Raw genomic sequence first — 19,446 nt, 5'->3', positions numbered from 1 at the left:
TTATTTTAGTAGTGTCTCGAGCGCCAAGTATGAATAGCGGTGAAGAAGGTACTACCGTGTCTCTATTCCGCTCAGATTAGCACTTTTGAGGTTATGCTCCTTTAAATTTCTAATTTCTCTGCAATAATGACATAAACTTTATTAAAAAATCTTTTAAAAGCCTATTAATTAGCTACGACAATAAATTGCAATTGCTATTGTGTCCTGAAAATCATTCATTTGCAAAAATAAAAATTGGCCACGCCCCTTGGACCGCATTTTAAGTACAAATAATCTTTTTCCTTAAGGCTGGGCTATACCTTAGAAAAGTTCCGAAGTTGACTTTGCGCCCTCGCGTTCTGCGGTAGAAGGCAGAAGCTCGATGTCAGTTAGAGCTAAGTAGGTAACGGCGAAATCCTACGAAAAATGATAATTTTCAGGAATGTATACTATTGAACGGGAGTTTTGGGGGCCCACAATATTGTAGAATTTTCTAAAAAATTTAAAATATAACATCAGTTTGAATCTCCACACACGTAGCTACGCAAGCGCATAAACTGAAATATTAAGTTACAAAGTGATTGGTCAGTGTACATGTGTTTTAAAAATGTCATTTCTGAAGGAAAAGATATGGACGTAAAAGGTAAGTTTTTTTTAATTTATATAAACTCAATAATTACTAGATTTTAATAATTCTTTAGAATTTTTAGATACATGTAAGGAAGGGATAGAGGGAAAGATATCCGAGGAAAAACTGAAACAAATACAAGAACTCCTCCAAGAGGATACCATGGAGATTTCTCTAGAGCATCCTCCGCCAGAGCAGAATCGTAAGTGAAATTGCAATAATAAAACTAAAAATTTTTTCTAATTTTATTAATATTTTTAGAGGAATCTGCAGTAACAAAAGAAAAAGAAGCAAGTAATGAAAAGTCGGAGGAAAAGAAAAAAGAAAAGAAAAGAGGTAAGTTTATTTTATCATTATAATATTATGTATTAATTTAATAATAATTAGGTTATATAAGTGAATCATAATTCCATGATATTTTAGGGAAAGCTGGTGGTACACACCACGGCCACCATTACCCTAAAGTACGTGGTGATTACAGAGGTCGAAGAGGCTACCGGGGTCGAGGAGGCTACCGGGGTCGAGGAGGCTACCGAGGTCGAGGCGGAAAAACCATCATCAATATCCGTCATTGTAAATCGATTTTTTAATTATTAAAAAATTAATTTTGAGTTCCAATCAATTACAAGCTTTACTTTATTTACCAAGACTCTCCTGAAATGGGCATTGTTATTTGATAAAAAATTATTACAATATTCTGATCAATTTCAAGCTTATCATTGATTCTTACATTTAATGATGCATTTTTTAACCTCTGCACTTGTGGAGTGGTAGTATTCTCTGTATTATTCACATCAGTATCAGACTTTTTTTATTTCTTTTGTTATAATTTTTACCAAACTTAGCTTTGTTGATGGTTATAAATGGGTGAATTGGGCCAACTATGAATTGCTGATGACGAAAAAAAATGCTGCAGAATTAGAAATCCAATAATCTAAAAAGAAAGGAAAAACTGTTGACCCTATGCCAGCAAAACCTTAATTAAACTTTCCTACATATGATGAGTACAGTCATTACGGGCAAAATTACCGAATAAAACCAAAAAAATAAAGTTACAATTATAGTTTTAATTCCTTACTGATCTATGTTTACATAATTACTGATGACTAATTAATAAGTCCAGCATTGTGATATAAAAATTGTTAATATTCATTGCAGTAGTGATATACTGATACATTAAATGTTTTTGTTTGAAGACCAACAATTTTATTTTCAATTACAAGTTAAATTATAATCAAGTAAAAAACTTCACTTATTCAGTCGATATTCTTAGAAATAATATTTTAAGATAAAAATTTGCAAAGTGAACATAATGTACAATTTACATTTATCTAATTAGGCTACTTTATTAGAAATTTGAAGTTCCTGGAATTGGGCAGAGTATTATTATCACTCTAACAATTATTCCACATCACTTCATTTCGAAAATAAACAAAACGGTTGTAGTAATTATTTCTAATTTCCTTGCAAAGTAACTATTTATAACCCGTCCATAAACACTAAAGTTTTACGTAAAAATAAAAAACCTGCTGGAGAGCAAATGAAAAAATGAAAAAAAATTTTTCAACCTGAGTAATTATTATGATCAAATCATTCTTGATCATAAAGTTTACCGTCCACTAGTCGACTACCGAAGTAGCGACCATTTAAGGAATCTCTTGCACGTTCTGCCTCTGCAAATAAACAATAAGAGAATAAATTATCATTTTTAATGGGATTATATTTTTATAGGCAGAATAATAATTTACTTACCACTCATTCGTGACAAAACTACTAATATTTCAACAATTACTTCAGCATCCTCGTCATCTGCAGATTGTTGTTCATTATAAATAATAACTTGTTCTACAACACTGTTCTGACTTGGAGGGGCCCAAATCAGTTAGTCAGAAATATTCAAAAATTGTTAATGCCGGACTTGTCCACCGGCGCGTCAGTCAACTCACTGGACCAATCATCGGGAAGTATTTCCCTCATGGCCTAGAAGGCAACTCTACGGCCCTAATGACGCCAACAAGCACGCGGTCGAGCACTTGTGGCGTCAGTTAGCTCCAGGCAAATCACGCGGTTATCTCTGTACAATAGTTCGCAGTCAAATCGCAGATTTTTGCAGTCAGCTCACACTTTGTACAAAAAAGTACGGTCAAATAGACTCAGACAACTCTCACGAAGATACGTGAATCATCAAATTACTCTCATCAGTGCCAGTGGTCCAGTATATTCAGTTGTAGTGTCTTTGGGCGCGAAGCTGAACTGGCGTCGACGCCATAGTGCCTCACGGACGTTCACCTATACATCGCTCCCCCGAACAACTCTGGTGTATACTGTGAATGTTGCTATTCACTGTTTTTTTGAGACTATGTTATTTGGTGAAAAAATAACCATTAGACAACTCATAAGTGTACAAACAATTATGGTACAGTCAACTCAACTATATGTAGTGATTATTAACTTCTATTGAGTATGTTAAGTGTTATTGTTGAATAAAAAATCTATAAAACCCAAGCAATTCAGTGTTAATAAACTATTTTTAGGAACCTTCTAGCATCCAACCTTTTGTTCTTATTCTGCTCTCAATTCATACAGTCCACTAGTTTTCAGTTTGCTCATTCGGCCGACTCGAAGTCAGAACAAACACCAAATTTAGAACATTCATCTTAAATTTCTTCTTGAAGGCTTTGATCTATGTCTTTTGGAGTTACCATATTTCTAAGGATAACAAAACGAGATTCTACTTTTCTCATCCATTTTTGCATGACTAAATGTCTGGCACTCTGTCCTTTAATTGACATATTTTCTTATTGCTGAAGAGTTTCTGGTTCAGTTTCTTCAAGCAATTTTTCCTGTAATTCTTCTTGTTGTTTTGGATGAGCTTCTTCTTATACTTATCTAGTGATATAAACTATTGATGCCGTAGTTACCGGAACCTAAAAATTTAAATAGCTTTTCTTAACATAATGTATAATAAAAAGAATGCTACAACTTCCTTCTAATGTATATTATACTAAAACCAAAGAAAATAAATATAAATAATTGTAAATGAATATTACATAGGCAAAGGTGTAGACAAAGATCAAGCATAAAGTATAAAATAAATTATGAAGAATATTCAATGTACTTTAGCACAGCATGCCATGTATATTCTAGTTATCTGTACAAAAAAAAACATTCATTGTCATCAAGTATCAATGACATTTATTTTTATTGATCAATGATTGATTTATTCATTTTTCATTCATTTATTTAATTTTTCTGATTTTCTATCAACACCTTAGCTTGAATAAATTCGAATAAAAATATATATTTACCACTGGAGTGCCAACAGCAGTAGGTGCAACAATATCAGGAGGTGGAATGATGACAGCTTGTCCAGGGATTGGTTGAATAATTGCTGAAGGTTGTGTTAGTGTCTGAGGAATAGCAATTCCAGGTGGAGAAATGGCTGGAGTAACGGTTGCAATTGCTGGAGGTGAAATAATTGTGGTTGGTGCTGCAATGAATCGAACAATGACAGATCAAGCTGAAAAAATAAAGAAAAATATAATCAAAATATTTCATTTTTCTATAAAATTTTTTCCATACAAATAACTTACTAGGAGTTAATATCGGTGAACTTCCTTGAGCTACTTTGCAATATGTTATTAGCTCAAAAGCCTCGAAAACTGATTTAATATTATCTTCTGCTAAGTCTTGATGTATTGAAGCAGTATAAACTCGATTATAATACTTGCGTTCTTCTGTTATTTCATCAGTTACTGATTGTGCTTCAGGTATATTTGATGGTCTTCCAATCACCTAAAAAATATTCTTTTCTTAAATCTTCTCGAAAATATATATTTTTTAATAAATATTATTATTATTATCATTATTGTTATTATTATTATTTTCATCTTGCGATTCGTCAGAGGTGTCTGGCCAGGGATCCCAGGGCTCCGACCCACCTGGGGCCTGACCAGACGGAATTATCCTGCAGGCACCTGACTCCCTCAGGTTTGAGGGTGAGCCGGGGCTGCAGCCGTTCAGTCATTTGTTACAGTCGTCTCAGGATTCGGAGAGAACCAAGGATGACCGCTTTCTGCATACGAGCCGCGAGAATCTCAGCCTGATTACGGCAGACTGGTATTGTTCGAAGCTCTGTCAGAAAGCGGTCCCTCATCCCTCCGAGTGCGCCAATCACTAGGACTATCACGTGCGCCGTGTGTTCGGGATAGACAGTTCTCATGACCTCCATGAGCTCTCTGTAGCGTTCCTGTTTACTCTCTTCTTTTGCACGTATATTTGTCTCAGCCGGGGCTGAGAACTCAATGTAATATACGTGCTTGGTGGTCTGGTCGAAAAGAGTAATATCCGGCTTATTGTGTTCAATACGTTGGGGCGTAGAGAGCGGGTAATTCCAAAGAATTTTTGCTCTCTCGTTCTCAACGACTGACTCAATTTCACCGGGCACATAGGGCAGCACTGGTGTCTCGTCTATTCCATAAGAGTGCCGAAGGTGGTAATACAGCACTCTTAGGGCGGCGTTATGCCGGTGAATGTAGGCTGAGCGCGCTAATATCGGACAAGCCGATAAAACATGAAATAGCGTCTCATCTACATCACCGTGACAAACTCGGCATCTTGTGTCCTCGAGTTGCTCGTGCATAACATCACGCCGATAGGCGAGGGTGGAAACTACACCATCTTGGCAGGCCATAATGAATCCTTCGGTCTCAGAGAACAAGCCAGCTGACTTAAGGTATTGGAAAGTCAGCTGGTGTGACAAGTCCTGTGGGTCGAGATGACGATAAAACACACCATGTAAGGACTTTGCCACATGTTCGTCGAGCAGTTTTAACTGCTCGGTTGTTTTTATATCGACCTTTCGCTGCCCTCTGGTCAATTGCAAAAGCCTTAGACCGTCTGGGCTGCTAGGGTCGAAAACTGAGCCGAGGTTCTGCGCTGCCTGATATGCTGCTCTATATAGGAACGCATCCCTTCCCACTAGTTCAAAGCTGTTCACGAACTTGAGAAGAGGATCAGAGCTCTCATAGATGTCATAAGCCAGGCCTATCACTAACCTGTCATGTAGACACTCCAAACTTAGTAGTCCACGCCCTCCCAGATCACGGGGAAAGTATAGGCGTTGGACAGAAGATCGCGGGTGATGACTTCGATATAATGTCATCACTTTCCTCGTGATAATGTCCAGATCTTTAAGCTCTTTTCGGAGCCATTTAAGAACTCCGAATGAGTATAGCAAGACTGGGACAGCGAGCATATTCGTGGCTTTGACTTTGTTAGGGCCTGATAATTCAGAGCCCCATATTCTCTTAAGTCGCCACTTGTACTCACTGCGGAGAGTATCTTTGATGACAGACACGTCCTGCAAAGGAGATTGTGCCTATCCAAGATATCGGTATGACTCTCCAGCATCCAGATGTTTTATGATGCTCCCGTCTATAAGCTCGACATTATCACTCCAGTTCGGCGATCTTCCTTTTACTAAGTGGGCAACTGCGCACTTGTCCAACCCAAACTCCATGCCGATTGCACTGGTATACTCGGAAACAACCTCTAGGGCTGTTCGGAGTCTCTCAGGACTTGCCGCGTACACTTTCAAGTCATCCATATAAAATAGATGTGTGACTTTGTGTACGCGGTTGGAGACTCTAGAAAAAACTAAAGAAAATTTCATCTAAGTGAATCTATGTATATCTAGTGAGATCATTGTGTACCTACACAAATTACTGTACGTCTATGGAGATCTCCATTGATCTTGATGATAAAACATATTTAATACATCAACAGTAATTACAGGAGATCTGAAGTGATCAAAACAGATGCACGCAGAACAAAGTAGATCTAATTGTGACAAAAAATAGATCTAAGTAGATCAATGTAGATCTATTTTATTTTTTCCGGGTAATGACGTTAGAGGTAAAGGAAAATAAGATTCTACCGACCTCCGGTGATGAGGAAGGATCATGAGAAGATGGGGATTTGCTTGTTCAAGCGCTAATTGCGCTGCTTCTGGTACTTCGTATTCAACAAATGCAAATCTTTTATGTTTTTGTGTGATAGGATCCCAATACATGTTGATAGATTTTATTGGTCCAAAAGGCAGAAATGCCTGACGAATAGTGTCTTCTTTCAGCTCAAAGCTAATGCTTCCAACATAAACTCTGTACAATAATAAATTATTAGTTCATTGTTTTTATTTGTTTACGTTATATTATAAGTACACTCATTAATTCCACACCAATAGAACTAAGAGTATCATAAATAAAATAAAAGGAATAACTTCAAGATAATGAAAATAAGACTCTTGAATGTGAACAAAAACATCGAGACTAGCTGAAAGTTAATAGAATAAAAAAATAATTAATTTAATGATTTTTTAAAACCTAATCTTGTCTCGTTCACATCCATTCTCTTATAAAAATATAAGATCTGATGAATAATTACTTTTACTCTTTTAACTTTTACGGGTTGAGCTTTATTTTTATCTATAAATTACTCTAAGCTTTTTAAAATGAAAGAATAAAAATTAAATAATAGTAGAAAATATGTAAAACCTTGAAGCTCATGCAATTAATTGGTATTGATTTCATTTCAAATATATTATTACATATTTAATGGAAAAAACCCTAAAGATGTGACAGGACTAAATTTAATAATTGAAAAGAATATACATTTTTTTACAAAAAACGTTCCAAAAAAGTATTACATACAACTTTAAATTGACTAGAGTTTTAAAAAGTTAAGTATAGAATATTAAATTTTATTGAACTGTTTTAAAATGGTCTGGTGATGAAATGTCATTATGATTGTAATGATAAATACCTGCTGTTGATGAGCTACGGTTTGTTTCTTCAAGACCATCTTAATGCTTTGCTCCTTACCATATTTTTCAGCTCTTTTAACTGCATCCTGCTTTTTAAATGAAATTTTTGGTAGTCCGGTTTCAAGATTACCCGGAAGTGTACGATATTTTGCTCCAGGTCCTAAAATATATATTTTATTATTATTCATTTTTATTTCAGTATTAAACTAATAATTTATTCTTATTCATTTTAAAAAATCAGATCTCATCAGCTACTGCTCACAAATTTTGGAAATTACACTCGACAAATCTTTAATCGACATACCTTAACAAAAAAATAATTACTATTTTTAATTTTATCATCAATGATAGAACTAGACAATGAAAATTAATATCAAATGATTATTCTTGCTTTTGTTAGTATGTCAAGTACTACTTTCTTTCATTATTTAAGATTACATTTCTAAAGTTATTACTCTACTATGACTTTTTCTCTAGTCCAAACTAAATGGTTACAATAGAGTTTTAAATATTTATTTTACTTACCGGCAATAACTTGACCCGTTTGATTGAGGTCATAGATTGACGTTTTTGTACTTTAACGCTCCTGTACCTATCACTTACAATAAACACTTTTCAATACTTTTATTTCTTACCTATCGCTTACAGCAGACGGTTCATTTTGGTACTTTTCTGTTTTCCTATCGCTTACAGCAGACGGTTCACTTTAGTACTTTCTCTGTTTACCTATCGCTTACAGCAGACGGTTCTCTGAAATTCTATGTTTTTTGTTACACTTATTTCTAAGTATAAGATATTTATATTTTTAATTTCTTTTTCGTACGATTTTTCGTGTACTGCTATCAGATTCGCATAAACATCTTGTATTAATACCTCCTCTGTGATGAAGCCACTGGTTATTTATTACATCATCATTAATCACCACTTCGAGATTAGGAATTTCAATATTACCTAAACTCTGGTCTAAAGGAAAGTGTTTAACTTCCTTACTTTGCAGTATTTCAATTAAATGTTCTCTCATTTGTGAATGATTATATCGCATTCTCCCTGGTTGTAAACCATACATAATAGTTATGGCAAACGCTATTGCATATACACCACAATCTATTGCATTAGGTTGCTGGTCGACTGTTATGAATTTGACAGGTTTCTTCTCAAATTCATAGTAAGGAAACAAATGTTCCAGAAACACACGCTCACTTGGATGGAGAGTTTCTAAATTTAATGAATCATAAATAAACAATTGCTGGGTGTCGTAATATGCACAAACCCAATGATTCACTTCGTTATGTAAAATTTGTATATGTTTTCTCATTGGGCATATTTGCTTTATGAAGATCGGAATTTGCCACAGTAGCGTAGACTGATAAACATAATATCCAAGACTCGCATTTGTTGCAATTTCTCCGAACATATCTATCTCAATGTCAGATAATTTTTCATTATTTTGAATACATAGTACATAATTTGGTACTTCAGCTACCTCTGTCTGACTATATTCTGTACTTTCTTCATCATCTATTATGATTGGTTCACCGATTGATTCATTATTATCGATCAATTGTGGATTATCTTTTTCTTCTACTCTTTGCATATTTTTCGTATTATTGTCTACGTTATTACTATTCATTTTATTCCGTCCTAACATTATTTCTTGAACATATTGCCTCCAACTTGTTATCTCAAAATCTACAGATTCACGTAATTCCATAGATCTTGCAAGTCGGCTGTCAATTATTTCTGGTAGTAATTTTTGTTCATAAAATGTTGTAAGGGCATTTTCCATTTTAAATTGCCAGAATTTTTCATTTTTTACGTGATGACAGTAAATCCATCCTTTATCTGTGCACAAAACAAACAATCCGAATGGTTTTTCTGTTATTTCCATTGCACTTATCAGTCGGTAATAGGCCCAACTACTTTCATTTAATCCAGTAAGTTCTTTATTAAACATTTGATGAATTTTTGCAACTTTCAGTCGTACAGCCTCCTTCGGCGGGAGTTCTCTTGCTGCAAATGGGCATTCTATTATTAACACTGTATCTTTATCTTCCTGTGTACGAATCAGTCCATCAGGTACTGTGCACAAGTATGGTGCTTTTGAGTAGAGAAATAATCCGCATTCTTGTATTGTACACCTGAAATGTTCTGCAATATATTTTTTTGCAGATTTTTTTGTTGCCTGCTCATATGCATCTATATCAGGTCGACGGAGTGATGGCCATAAAATTCGTTTTATTATAGAGCTGCTTTTAGTATTAGACCTCATCCGGCAAATTTCTCCGAAATAATTATCGGTTAATAAATGTCTTTGCGTTATAAAGAGGCTAAAGTTGTTATTATTTTTTTGTCGTGTACAAATTTCTAATTCCGCCCGTGTTTCTAATTTACTATGTAATAACTCATAATGCCTGCGAACTCTTGCTTGAAATTCATCTGAACTAATATCAGGCTTATTACAACTTTCTCCGTAATATTCTTTTCCGCTTTTAGAAACTTGTTTTTTCATAACAGAGGTTTCAAAACACTTGCTTTTTTTATCGTTATTATCGTCATCATCACTTGGAAAAATGTCATATTCTTGGGTCTCCTTGTTTCGCAGTCTCTTTACATTATATTCATTTTTCTGAATACGTCTATTTCCCATATCAATCGCAGTTTCAGGTGTAACTTTGTGTAAATATTCATTTAGCCTGGTAGCTGGTTTTTGTGAATTAAATTGAACAACTGTCATTGCTAATTTTCCTCGGTATAAGCCTCTCTGAGATATACATTTCCTTTTACCACAAATTTTTTTGTTGATCAGAGAATTGAAACACTCAACGCGATTTGAACTTTTGCCGTGTAAAATGCTTTCTGCACTATAACTAAACTTATCGACAATATTCGTAACAAAGTCAAATAAACCGACAGCCGTTAATTCTGGTACCAAGTTGATTTCATCTTTTTTTGGACCATTGCAAAAATATTTGGCACATTTCTCATGATCACCGAATATATGAGCTGAAATATTCTTAATGTCACTTTGTATATTCGCAATTTTTGCCTCAAAAGTAGTATTTTCTTCATTTCTCCTGTACTCTGAAGCTTTAACCACGGCCATACGCATTTTCATTATATTTTTAAATACTACTTTCTTGTACTGTGTACCAGCAGATCCAGTTTTCACACTCATTACCTTTTCCAGTTTTTTAACAAAATTACGAAGCAAATGATTGACACACTCAATTTTTTTAATATAGATGCCATCATATGGATTCTCGTGTAATACTTTTGAGTATACACTGCTGTCACCGTCAGCAATCATTTGATTGTAAACTAATCCGTGATCTTTTATGCTGTTTCGAAAGCCTTCGGCAATGATATCACTCTCCATACTCGATGAACTTAAATTCGTATCCTAATTTTGGTAGCATCGGTGATTGCTTACAGGTATTTTTCTTTTTGCAGCAAATGCACATTTCCTACAATACTTACTTCGATAATTATAGAATAGCACTTTTCCAGTGCGATCACCGATTCCAACAGCTGAGCCTGTTTTCGATCTACCTTGTGATCCATATGATCTTTTACTCCAACTTCCATCGACTATAATTGGACAAGTTAAATGATCGTCGGTTCATGAGTTCAATTGTTCTGCAAGTTTTCTCTCTTCTTTTCCAGCTTTAACTACTTCATTTCTTGCTATTTCAGCATATATATCGTCTAAATCTACACTGATGTTTTGGTATGTTTTTTCTGTCATGCAATGGATACCAGCAAAACTACAGACTTCTTCTAATTCAATGTAGTCCATTCCAGCGGATTTTATTCCAGCAACAGCACTGTAATTTAGATCCAAATATTCATCATTTGGTTCCGAATCAATTTTCCAGCTCATATTACAATTTTCACAATGAAATTCAAATTTCTTCTTCAATCCATAATTTAATTCACGAACAAATTTCATGTAATTGGACGCGCAATCAAATGGATGGTGTTCTCCACTACTACATATTCTTAACATTTCATTGTATCTTCGGAATGTGATTTCGACTGCTGTTCATTATTCGTCAGAACTGTTGAGCATACTTCTTGCTTTCGTTTCTTATTTGTCTTTTTATTAGCAAATGATGTCGCTGTTTTATCAATACAGTCCGTTTTTTCTTCAAGAAGCGTCCAATTCGCTATTATTTTCGTTTCCTTATTTTGTGATATATCGATTCCGTCTCCTCCAATATATTTTCGACATTTTCTATCACTATTCACAGAGTCGCAATTGCTATGCGCACTTGATCCCTGAATATTGTAACTATGTTCATTATCATCCTTATCCTCTTCATCATCTTCATCCTCTTCATAATCCTCAGCTTCATCATCAGTTTCACTATCATCGTCATCCTCATCTTTTTCATCACTCTCATCATAATTATCATCCTCATTATAATTATTATGAATGTCACCATCTTCATTAATATTGTCAACATTAGCGTTGCTATTATCTTCATGATCAAGAAAATCATTGTCGTCATTGTAATAATAATTATTTTTTTTATCAATAGCATTACTGTTGATAATGTTTACATTTGCAATGATAGTAGTAGTAGTAGTAGTAGTAGTAGTAGTAGTAGTAGTAGTAGTAGTAACAGTAGTAGCAGGAGTAGTAGTACACGTAATCGTCGATGGAGGCAGTAAAACGTGGTTTTCTGTATGTGTACCAGATGGACATTGTAAGTGTGATGAAGAAATTGATAGCTCTTTGACTGTTTGTAATAATTGAAAAGCTTTACGTCTGAAATAGTTATGGATGAATTTATAAACAATCATGCTTTTTCGGAAAATAGTATGTAAATAAAAGACGTAAATGAATATAAATGTAAGATAAAAAATTGTTTAATGTTAACAAAAATTGTAGTTGACGTAGTATTTTTTTCCCGTTGTAACGCATGGAATTGCATTTTATTATGGCACGCCGTTTTACTATTCAATGATATCATAAAAATTTTATCTATCATTATTAGCAATCGTAAAAATCGAGAAGAGAAATATTATAGTACCTGGAGAATTAAATCAATTAAATTTGTGTCACGATATAAAGTTACAACTAATTTTTTTTTATATCATAACATAATAATAAATCGAGAGATTGATTTTTTCACAGCAATAAATTATTCAGGTAATTAATATTATGTTTCGACTTAAAAACAATTATCTGATTTAAAATTGTACACACGCATAGTTGAAGTGTAAAAATTTGATTATATTTGAGAACATTGGTAATTCTTCAATTCACGACATTATTAGCATTTTTAGAACAAATATTATGACTTAACAAAAAAATAATTGAACCCGCTGAATTCCAATTGTGATATTGTTTTAATAAAGAATTATTTTTATGTACATAATTGTAATTCTAAATTTTTAGTATGTATACAATTTTAATTCGTGAATGTTAATTATTTGAATACAATATTTCAATCGAACATACGATTCTAAAGTAAAATTGAATATATACCTAAACATAACCCGGGAAAAAATAAAATAAATCTACACAGATCTACATTTCCGCCATTTTTTCGATCTCATTTGATCAAGTTATGTCCAAAAAACTAAAGAACATTGGATCTAAGCAAATCTATGGATATATAGTAGGATCACTGAATATCTACACAAATGACTGTATGGCTATAAAGAGCTCTATTGATCTCAATGATAACAAAAATTTAATACATCTACAGAGATCACAGAAGATATGAAGTTAGTCCAGTCAAATGAGGGAAAAGGGATAATTTTGGTTTGCTGCGGCCAAAGTGATGATTTATAGATGACTAGATCGGAAATTTCGCAAGGAATACGATGGTGTAGGTCAAAAATGTTTGGCACGCATAGGGGAGGAGTAAATCGCGAAAAACCGCCCCCCCCTCGCGAATTTCTCGATTTCTATCGTAGTTATGAAAAAATGTTTTAAATAAAAGTTGTTCAGAATGTAATTTGAAGCAAAACAGTTCTGAACACTTTTTTTTCATATCTATGATAGATAGAAAGTTATTCGCGACTGAAGCTTCACTATTGACAAAAGCTTCAGTCACGTCAAAGAAAATTAATTAAAAATAATTAACGCTACAAATATCACTTTGTGGCAATGTTTTTTAGAACATGAGATATCAAACTACATTCTTGGAGAGAAAACTTTTTTTGAAGTGAAAACTTCTTTAGCGGCGTTGTAGACTTTTTTTGTAATGGGTAAAAAATGTTAAACTCGCGTCAGGACACGTGACCTGATCGAAAATTCGTAAGACGGATGGAGAGTAGACAGCTGGCGTGGCGTAGGAGAGGGAGTATCCCCCTCTCTTTCTACGGCGCGGCGAGAATGTATGCCTGCGCCGGCTGTTTCGTTTAGGCGGCGCAGGGCGACATTAAGTCAATTAATTAATTAATAATTAAATTAATTAAATTAATTTTTTAATAAATTAATTGACATTCGTCAATTTGATTATTATTATTTAATCTTAGCACAACGAAATACAAAACTGCTATTGATGCGGTCTTTATTAGACATTTGAATAGGTTCGAATCGAAACTGTTCGTTTCTTACTTCAGCTATCATAAACCGATCGTATCAGTTTTAGAGATTGGCGATGATGGTTCTGATAAGAATGATAGTGAAAAAGTCGTTGAAATTATGGATGAAAGTTAATCTTTTTGAGAGATAAACTTTTTAATGTAATATAAATTGTCATGTTTGTGTACGATAGCGCAATAAATAAATATTGTATTCTACCATATAAAAGATAGTACTTTTATTCTGATAATTAAAACAATTCGTGCAAACTTATTCCCTAACCATTCCAAAATATCCAAAACGCACAACGTTAATACTTAAGTTTTCACTTCTGCCGGCACTCCCGGAGTGCAACCCGTCGTTTTTTTTCTATTAATTTTTTCATTATTTTCATTAATAATGAATTATTTAAATCGTTCTGATTTTTGTAAAAATGCACCGATTAGCCCGATTTTGGGCTCAAAATGTGCAGAATCAAAAACTGAACAATTTATCGAAAGTTATACAGGTTGTTATATTTGGGGACCCGAGCGCGCTTTCCCTCTTCTGGCGCCGTTGAGTGCGACAGAGAGTAATAAATATCTCTCTGTTTCACTCGCACTTACACAAAACTTCTGCGCACGCGCCGAGTATTGTGAAGCATGAGTGCGAGTGAAATGCACACTCCAACCGTAAGTGTGACAAAGACACTGTACGGTGAGTGAAGAGGGGATGTTTTAGGCTCATGCTGGGTAGTTGAAAAGTCTTTCCGAGCTCGAAATTTATCAGCGCTAGAATTTTTCTAAGTTCTACGCGCTTTAAATGTTAGAGAAAATTTGTCAATTTTAGGTCCAATAATCATATGTATAGATCGATAGAGAATTAAATTTCCTATCGATCTACTTATACTTTTTTAGATATTTTTTTCCGATTTTTTAGTGCGAAATTAATTATTTGTAAGGAAGGACATTTTTAACTCTCGCATAATTACTTCAATGAAGCTGAAACTGTCCATACATGTTCTATACATCTATAAAAACATGTATGGCAATTTTCACACGTTCGTGATGACCGGAAGTCATCCATTTAAATTTTTTAAAAAAAGAGAGTGGGGAAAAATTGAGGTAATTATGCGGGAGATATAAATTTTTTCTCTTTCAAATAATCAATTTTTCTACCTGTTTTTAATTTTTTAATTTTCTCTCCAAGAATGTAGTTTGATATCTCATGTTTTAAAAAACATTGCCACAAAGTGATACTTGTAGCGTTAATTATTTTTAATTAATTTTCTTTGACGTGACTGAAGCTTTTGTCAATAGTGAAGCTTCAGTCGCGAATAACTTTCTATCTATCATAGATATGAAAAAAAAGTGTTCAGAACTGTTTTGCTTCAAATTACATTCTGAACAACTTTTATTTAAAACATTTTTTCATAACTACGATAGAAATCGAGAAATTCGCGAGGGGGGGGCGGTTTTTCGCGATTTACTCCTCCCCTATGCGTGCCAAACATTTTTGACCTACACCATCGTATTCCTTGCGAAATTTCCGATCTAGTCATCTGTAAATCATCACTTTGGCCGCAGCAAACCAAAATTATCCTATTTCCCTCATTTGACTGAACTAAGTGATCGAAACAGATGTACACACAACGAAGTAGATCTAATTGTGTCAAAAAATAGATCTCAGTAGATCAATGTAGATCGATTTTATTCTTCCCCGGGAAATGAAATTGACGCTTTATTATTATGAAGCTAGGTTATTAATTAGTTAAATTAACTTATGTCTCAACATAATGATAAATCTGTGAAATAATATTATTGGAGTATATAATCGAAAGCATGAATTTTTATGATATCTTGGTACACTTTTAATTCAATCAATTGCTATTATGTTTACACATGAATAAAATTCACATTCATTATTCGGCTTTAAAAAATTTTTACAATTCCATTGTAAATACAATTCTATTGTAAATATGACGAGACAAAATTGTAATCAATAAAATTTTCATTATGCAACTACATACATTTTTTGCGGTCAATTATTATTATGTACTGACGAATCTTATTGAATAAATTTATATTTTTCTATGAAAAATGTACTTACAGTGAAATTATGTTGCTACCTAATAAAAATTAATTTAAATTATGTCTACACATAATTATAATTGAAGGTTTACTCTATTTCTTATCATACATTTTGAATCAATTGTATGTCAAGACAGAATTTGAATTAAATTTTATTATTGAATGACGTGATGAAATTGACAAGAAAATTTTGATGCTTCATTTCAAATAAATATTTTCTTTTAAATTTTATGTGATAAAATTCTTGCTATTAAATAGTAAAACAGCGTGCTATATTGAATGATAGAGTAATAGGTGTAAGATTTACCGAACTTATATGAAAAAAATTCTATGAAAAACAAACATCGTATACTAAAAATAACGAAGAACATTGTACTTCGTTGTACATAGTTTTTTTGTGCAGGAAATGAAATGTTTGAAATTGACACCAATAATTTTTTACGTTTAACCAATTAACTCTCAGATTCAAAGAATGTATGCAGAACATTATTTCTAAATTTTGATAATTTGGAATTGTTGGATAGCGAAAATCATAAAGAAATTTAATGTATTATTTAAAATAGTCATTGTACCTAATCATGTACAACTACGTAAAGCAATACATTACGAATAATAACATAAAAGTACAAGATTGAGACTAGATTGAGAAGTAAGTATAAGTTAATGCTTAATGCTATACTCATTGTGAACCGAAAGAAGTTGATATCAAAGACTGGATAATTGTTACTGAGTTGTTCATACACAACGTTTCTGGTTTTATCGAATCTTACTACTGGTATTGTAAAGAAATGTTGTTATTGAAAGAAGTATAACTAATGTTTTAGTCAGCGTCTACAATTACTTTCGATGCAGAAAAAAGAACATGGAAAAATTTGCATTTAGATAATTGGTGTAGTAATTATGGCAAAGAATTTTTTAATAAAAATACTATTTGATGAATCTGTCGAATTTTCCAGTTTATTACCAGCAAAAGAATAATTATACTACAATGCGAAAAAAAACATAAATATTGATAGTTATAATTGGTTGATGAGACTAAACCCAAAGTTGTCTGGAATATAGCTGATAGATGTCTTCGTCTGTGACGAGGTATTTTAAAAAATATTTGAACGATACCTGAACTATATCTGTAATAAATCTTATATAGGGAAAGATTTTTTATATTTAAAAGTAATAGATGGATTGACAATGATTACAATGACAATTATTATTGATATTAATAAAAATATAAAATTTTTTATGAAGTACATGATGAAAATTATTGGAAGGAAGGTATTATATAAATGTAATTAAAGATAATCATGTTGTTAGATATGTTGATTGTTATCAATTCATTTATATTATAAATTATTGCAACACAAAAGTACAATTCATTTTGATTATTACGAATCTATGTTAGATGTATGCTTATGTGATTGATACATGAAGTTTATCATAATTGAACCGTTACATATGTAGTACAGCTTTGCGCTAAAACAGGAAAAAAATAACAAAAAATTGTATTCATTACACGTTATATTCAAACTTTAGAAATGAACCATTCCAATTTCTACAAAAGAATTATTTCGATGCAATTGTGGAGAAGTAGAATGAAGTTGACTGGTTATTCATCCTTTCCTGAATCCATATGTATGTGGATGAAATTCATATCAATAACTGTTGCCCATGAATAAAAGTTTATAATCTGTCAGCTGTGCATAATGACAGTAAGAATGATTCATTGGAGTTTTGACGTATGCAGTTTCATCTACAAGAGTTTCAATAATGAGAAACATATATCATATGTAATCTTAGTGAATATGTATACAAACCACAAAAACAATTGCATAAATCCATACTCACGAACTTTTCCATCATTTGCTGATTGTATTGACATCATCCGGTAGTTGAAATATAGAATGAAATATCATTGAACATAGGTATCTTTAATTTTCCAAAACTATGTGTAAGAAAGAAGCAATTAGCATCATGTTTACTATTGATCTAAGAAATGTTGAAACAAAGAATAAGCATTATAAAAAGAAACGTTGAATAAAAGAAAAATATACTAATGTTATTGTCATAGGAATAGAAAAGAAAAGTTTAAAAAAGAAATCGTACGTACCACTATGGAAATATTCGAAAATATGACCAAATTAAAATAAATATAGAAAACTGAAAAGTTTTAAAACTGTTTTTATGAATGATATGATGAAAAAGTCTGCATGATTCTCTATTCCATTAAATCATCCATTAATTGAAGGAAATAAACACAGCATAAATAAAAATTATGTATTTGACAAAATTTATGGAATTTTGAAAACCGTAGAAGCATAAAAGTAGGAACTATCATCATACAAGTAATCAAAACTCCTCGTAAACATCACTCAAAACCTGATGACATATCGTTCAACCGTATCAATGCAAGGTATAAATGTGGGTAATTAATTTCCGTGAAATGAATTAAAAATTATTTGAAGGAAAAAGCATGTACAAAGTCAGCACATGATTCTATAACAATAATATCTACCGATATTACGTACGGATGGTTTTGTACATTGAGTGACGCTTTGCAGAGCAGAGCAAGCTTATTTTAATTTAATAAAAATGTAAACACTTATGCAGTGATAAAGCAATGAAAAATAAATAAAAAATTGATCATGTAAACAGATTGGACATGCTCTTAATATGTTGAAGCACGTGTAAATCAAGAAAAATAAAAACAAGGCATAGTAGAGGTTAACATAAACAAAACGGATAACCACATGTTTAGATTGATTTTGATATTACTTACTTGTTAACAGCCTTCCTCTTTCGAGAATATCGTCGGCTTGACAATCGTAATTGACGATTATAATTAGCTAATATTGAATCTTTACGATAACGGTGAGACATGTCTGTACGTATAACCACTGATAAAAGCAAACAACGATACAATAACTATTGAATAAGTTACCAAATAGATCTTAAATTGAGAAATTTTTTTTTTCAAAAAAGATTTTTATTAGAAATAAATTATTATTGGAAAGTAATGCACATAAAACTGTTGAAACAACAATAAGGTTATTACACACTAACCAAATCATACAATCTGATTTCCAAATGACAATAGTAGTGGCGCTATGAGTAATTAAAATTGTATCACAGTTAGCTACACCGTATCAAGATTTCGCGGGTTTTTTTTTAATTTGATTAGTTACAAGAAATATCATAAAATTGTAGTACAAAAGCCCTGAAATAATATTTGTTCCTTTTATTTAATATTGAAATATGTTCTAATAAATCATAAATTTCCTCATAAAAAAAGTACAACAGCATAGATGAGATGAAACATTGCAGCGGAAAATAAGGAAGGGAAGAAGAGGAATGTCTTCTGGAACACCAACCAATCAAAGGTATTTTAAAACTACGGAGTGAATTGAAGACA

The 19,446-nt window shown here is 32.6% G+C and overlaps 1 protein-coding gene, 1 long non-coding RNA gene and 1 pseudogene across 2 annotated transcripts; 1 reads left to right on the top strand and 2 right to left on the bottom strand.

Annotated features, from left to right (window-relative positions):
- Positions 1-563: 563 nt before the first annotated feature.
- Positions 564-1,197, top strand: LOC118071076 (nucleolar protein 10). The gene is made up of 4 exons (XM_035090031.1): positions 564-622; positions 681-809; positions 869-943; positions 1,031-1,197. The coding sequence occupies exons 1-4, from the start codon at positions 574-576 to the stop codon at positions 1,195-1,197; spliced, it is 420 nt and encodes a 139-aa protein (XP_034945922.1). The 5' UTR covers positions 564-573.
- Positions 1,198-2,170: 973 nt separating this feature from the next.
- On the bottom strand, positions 2,171-8,090 carry LOC118071075 (poly(U)-binding-splicing factor PUF60-like; annotated as a pseudogene).
- A 9,254-nt stretch (positions 8,091-17,344) lies between these two features.
- On the bottom strand, positions 17,345-19,016 carry LOC118071055 (uncharacterized). The gene is made up of 3 exons (XR_004690841.1): positions 18,814-19,016; positions 17,883-17,979; positions 17,345-17,787 (listed from the first exon to the last, which is right to left on the bottom strand). It is a non-coding gene; the product is annotated as an uncharacterized lncRNA (long non-coding RNA).
- Positions 19,017-19,446: the final 430 nt, after the last annotated feature.

Source organism: Chelonus insularis, unplaced genomic scaffold, assembly GCF_013357705.1.
Source record: "Chelonus insularis isolate UGA/USDA-ARS -01 unplaced genomic scaffold, ASM1335770v1 contig_71_pilon, whole genome shotgun sequence".
Lineage (NCBI taxonomy): Eukaryota > Metazoa > Arthropoda > Insecta > Hymenoptera > Braconidae > Chelonus > Chelonus insularis.
The sequence above is the reverse complement of the archived record's forward strand: the minus strand, read 5'-3'. Positions and strand labels throughout refer to the sequence as shown.

Excerpts from the sequence above, each read along its gene's own strand:
- LOC118071076 (XM_035090031.1), top strand. The coding sequence starts at position 574 with ATGTGTTTTAAAAATGTCATTTCTGAAGGAAAAGATATGGACGTAAAA. Across the intron at positions 810-868 it reads TCCTCCGCCAGAGCAGAATC|AGGAATCTGCAGTAACAAAA; the intron begins GTAAGTGAAATT and ends TAATATTTTTAG. Across the intron at positions 944-1,030 it reads GAAAAAAGAAAAGAAAAGAG|GGAAAGCTGGTGGTACACAC; the intron begins GTAAGTTTATTT and ends ATGATATTTTAG.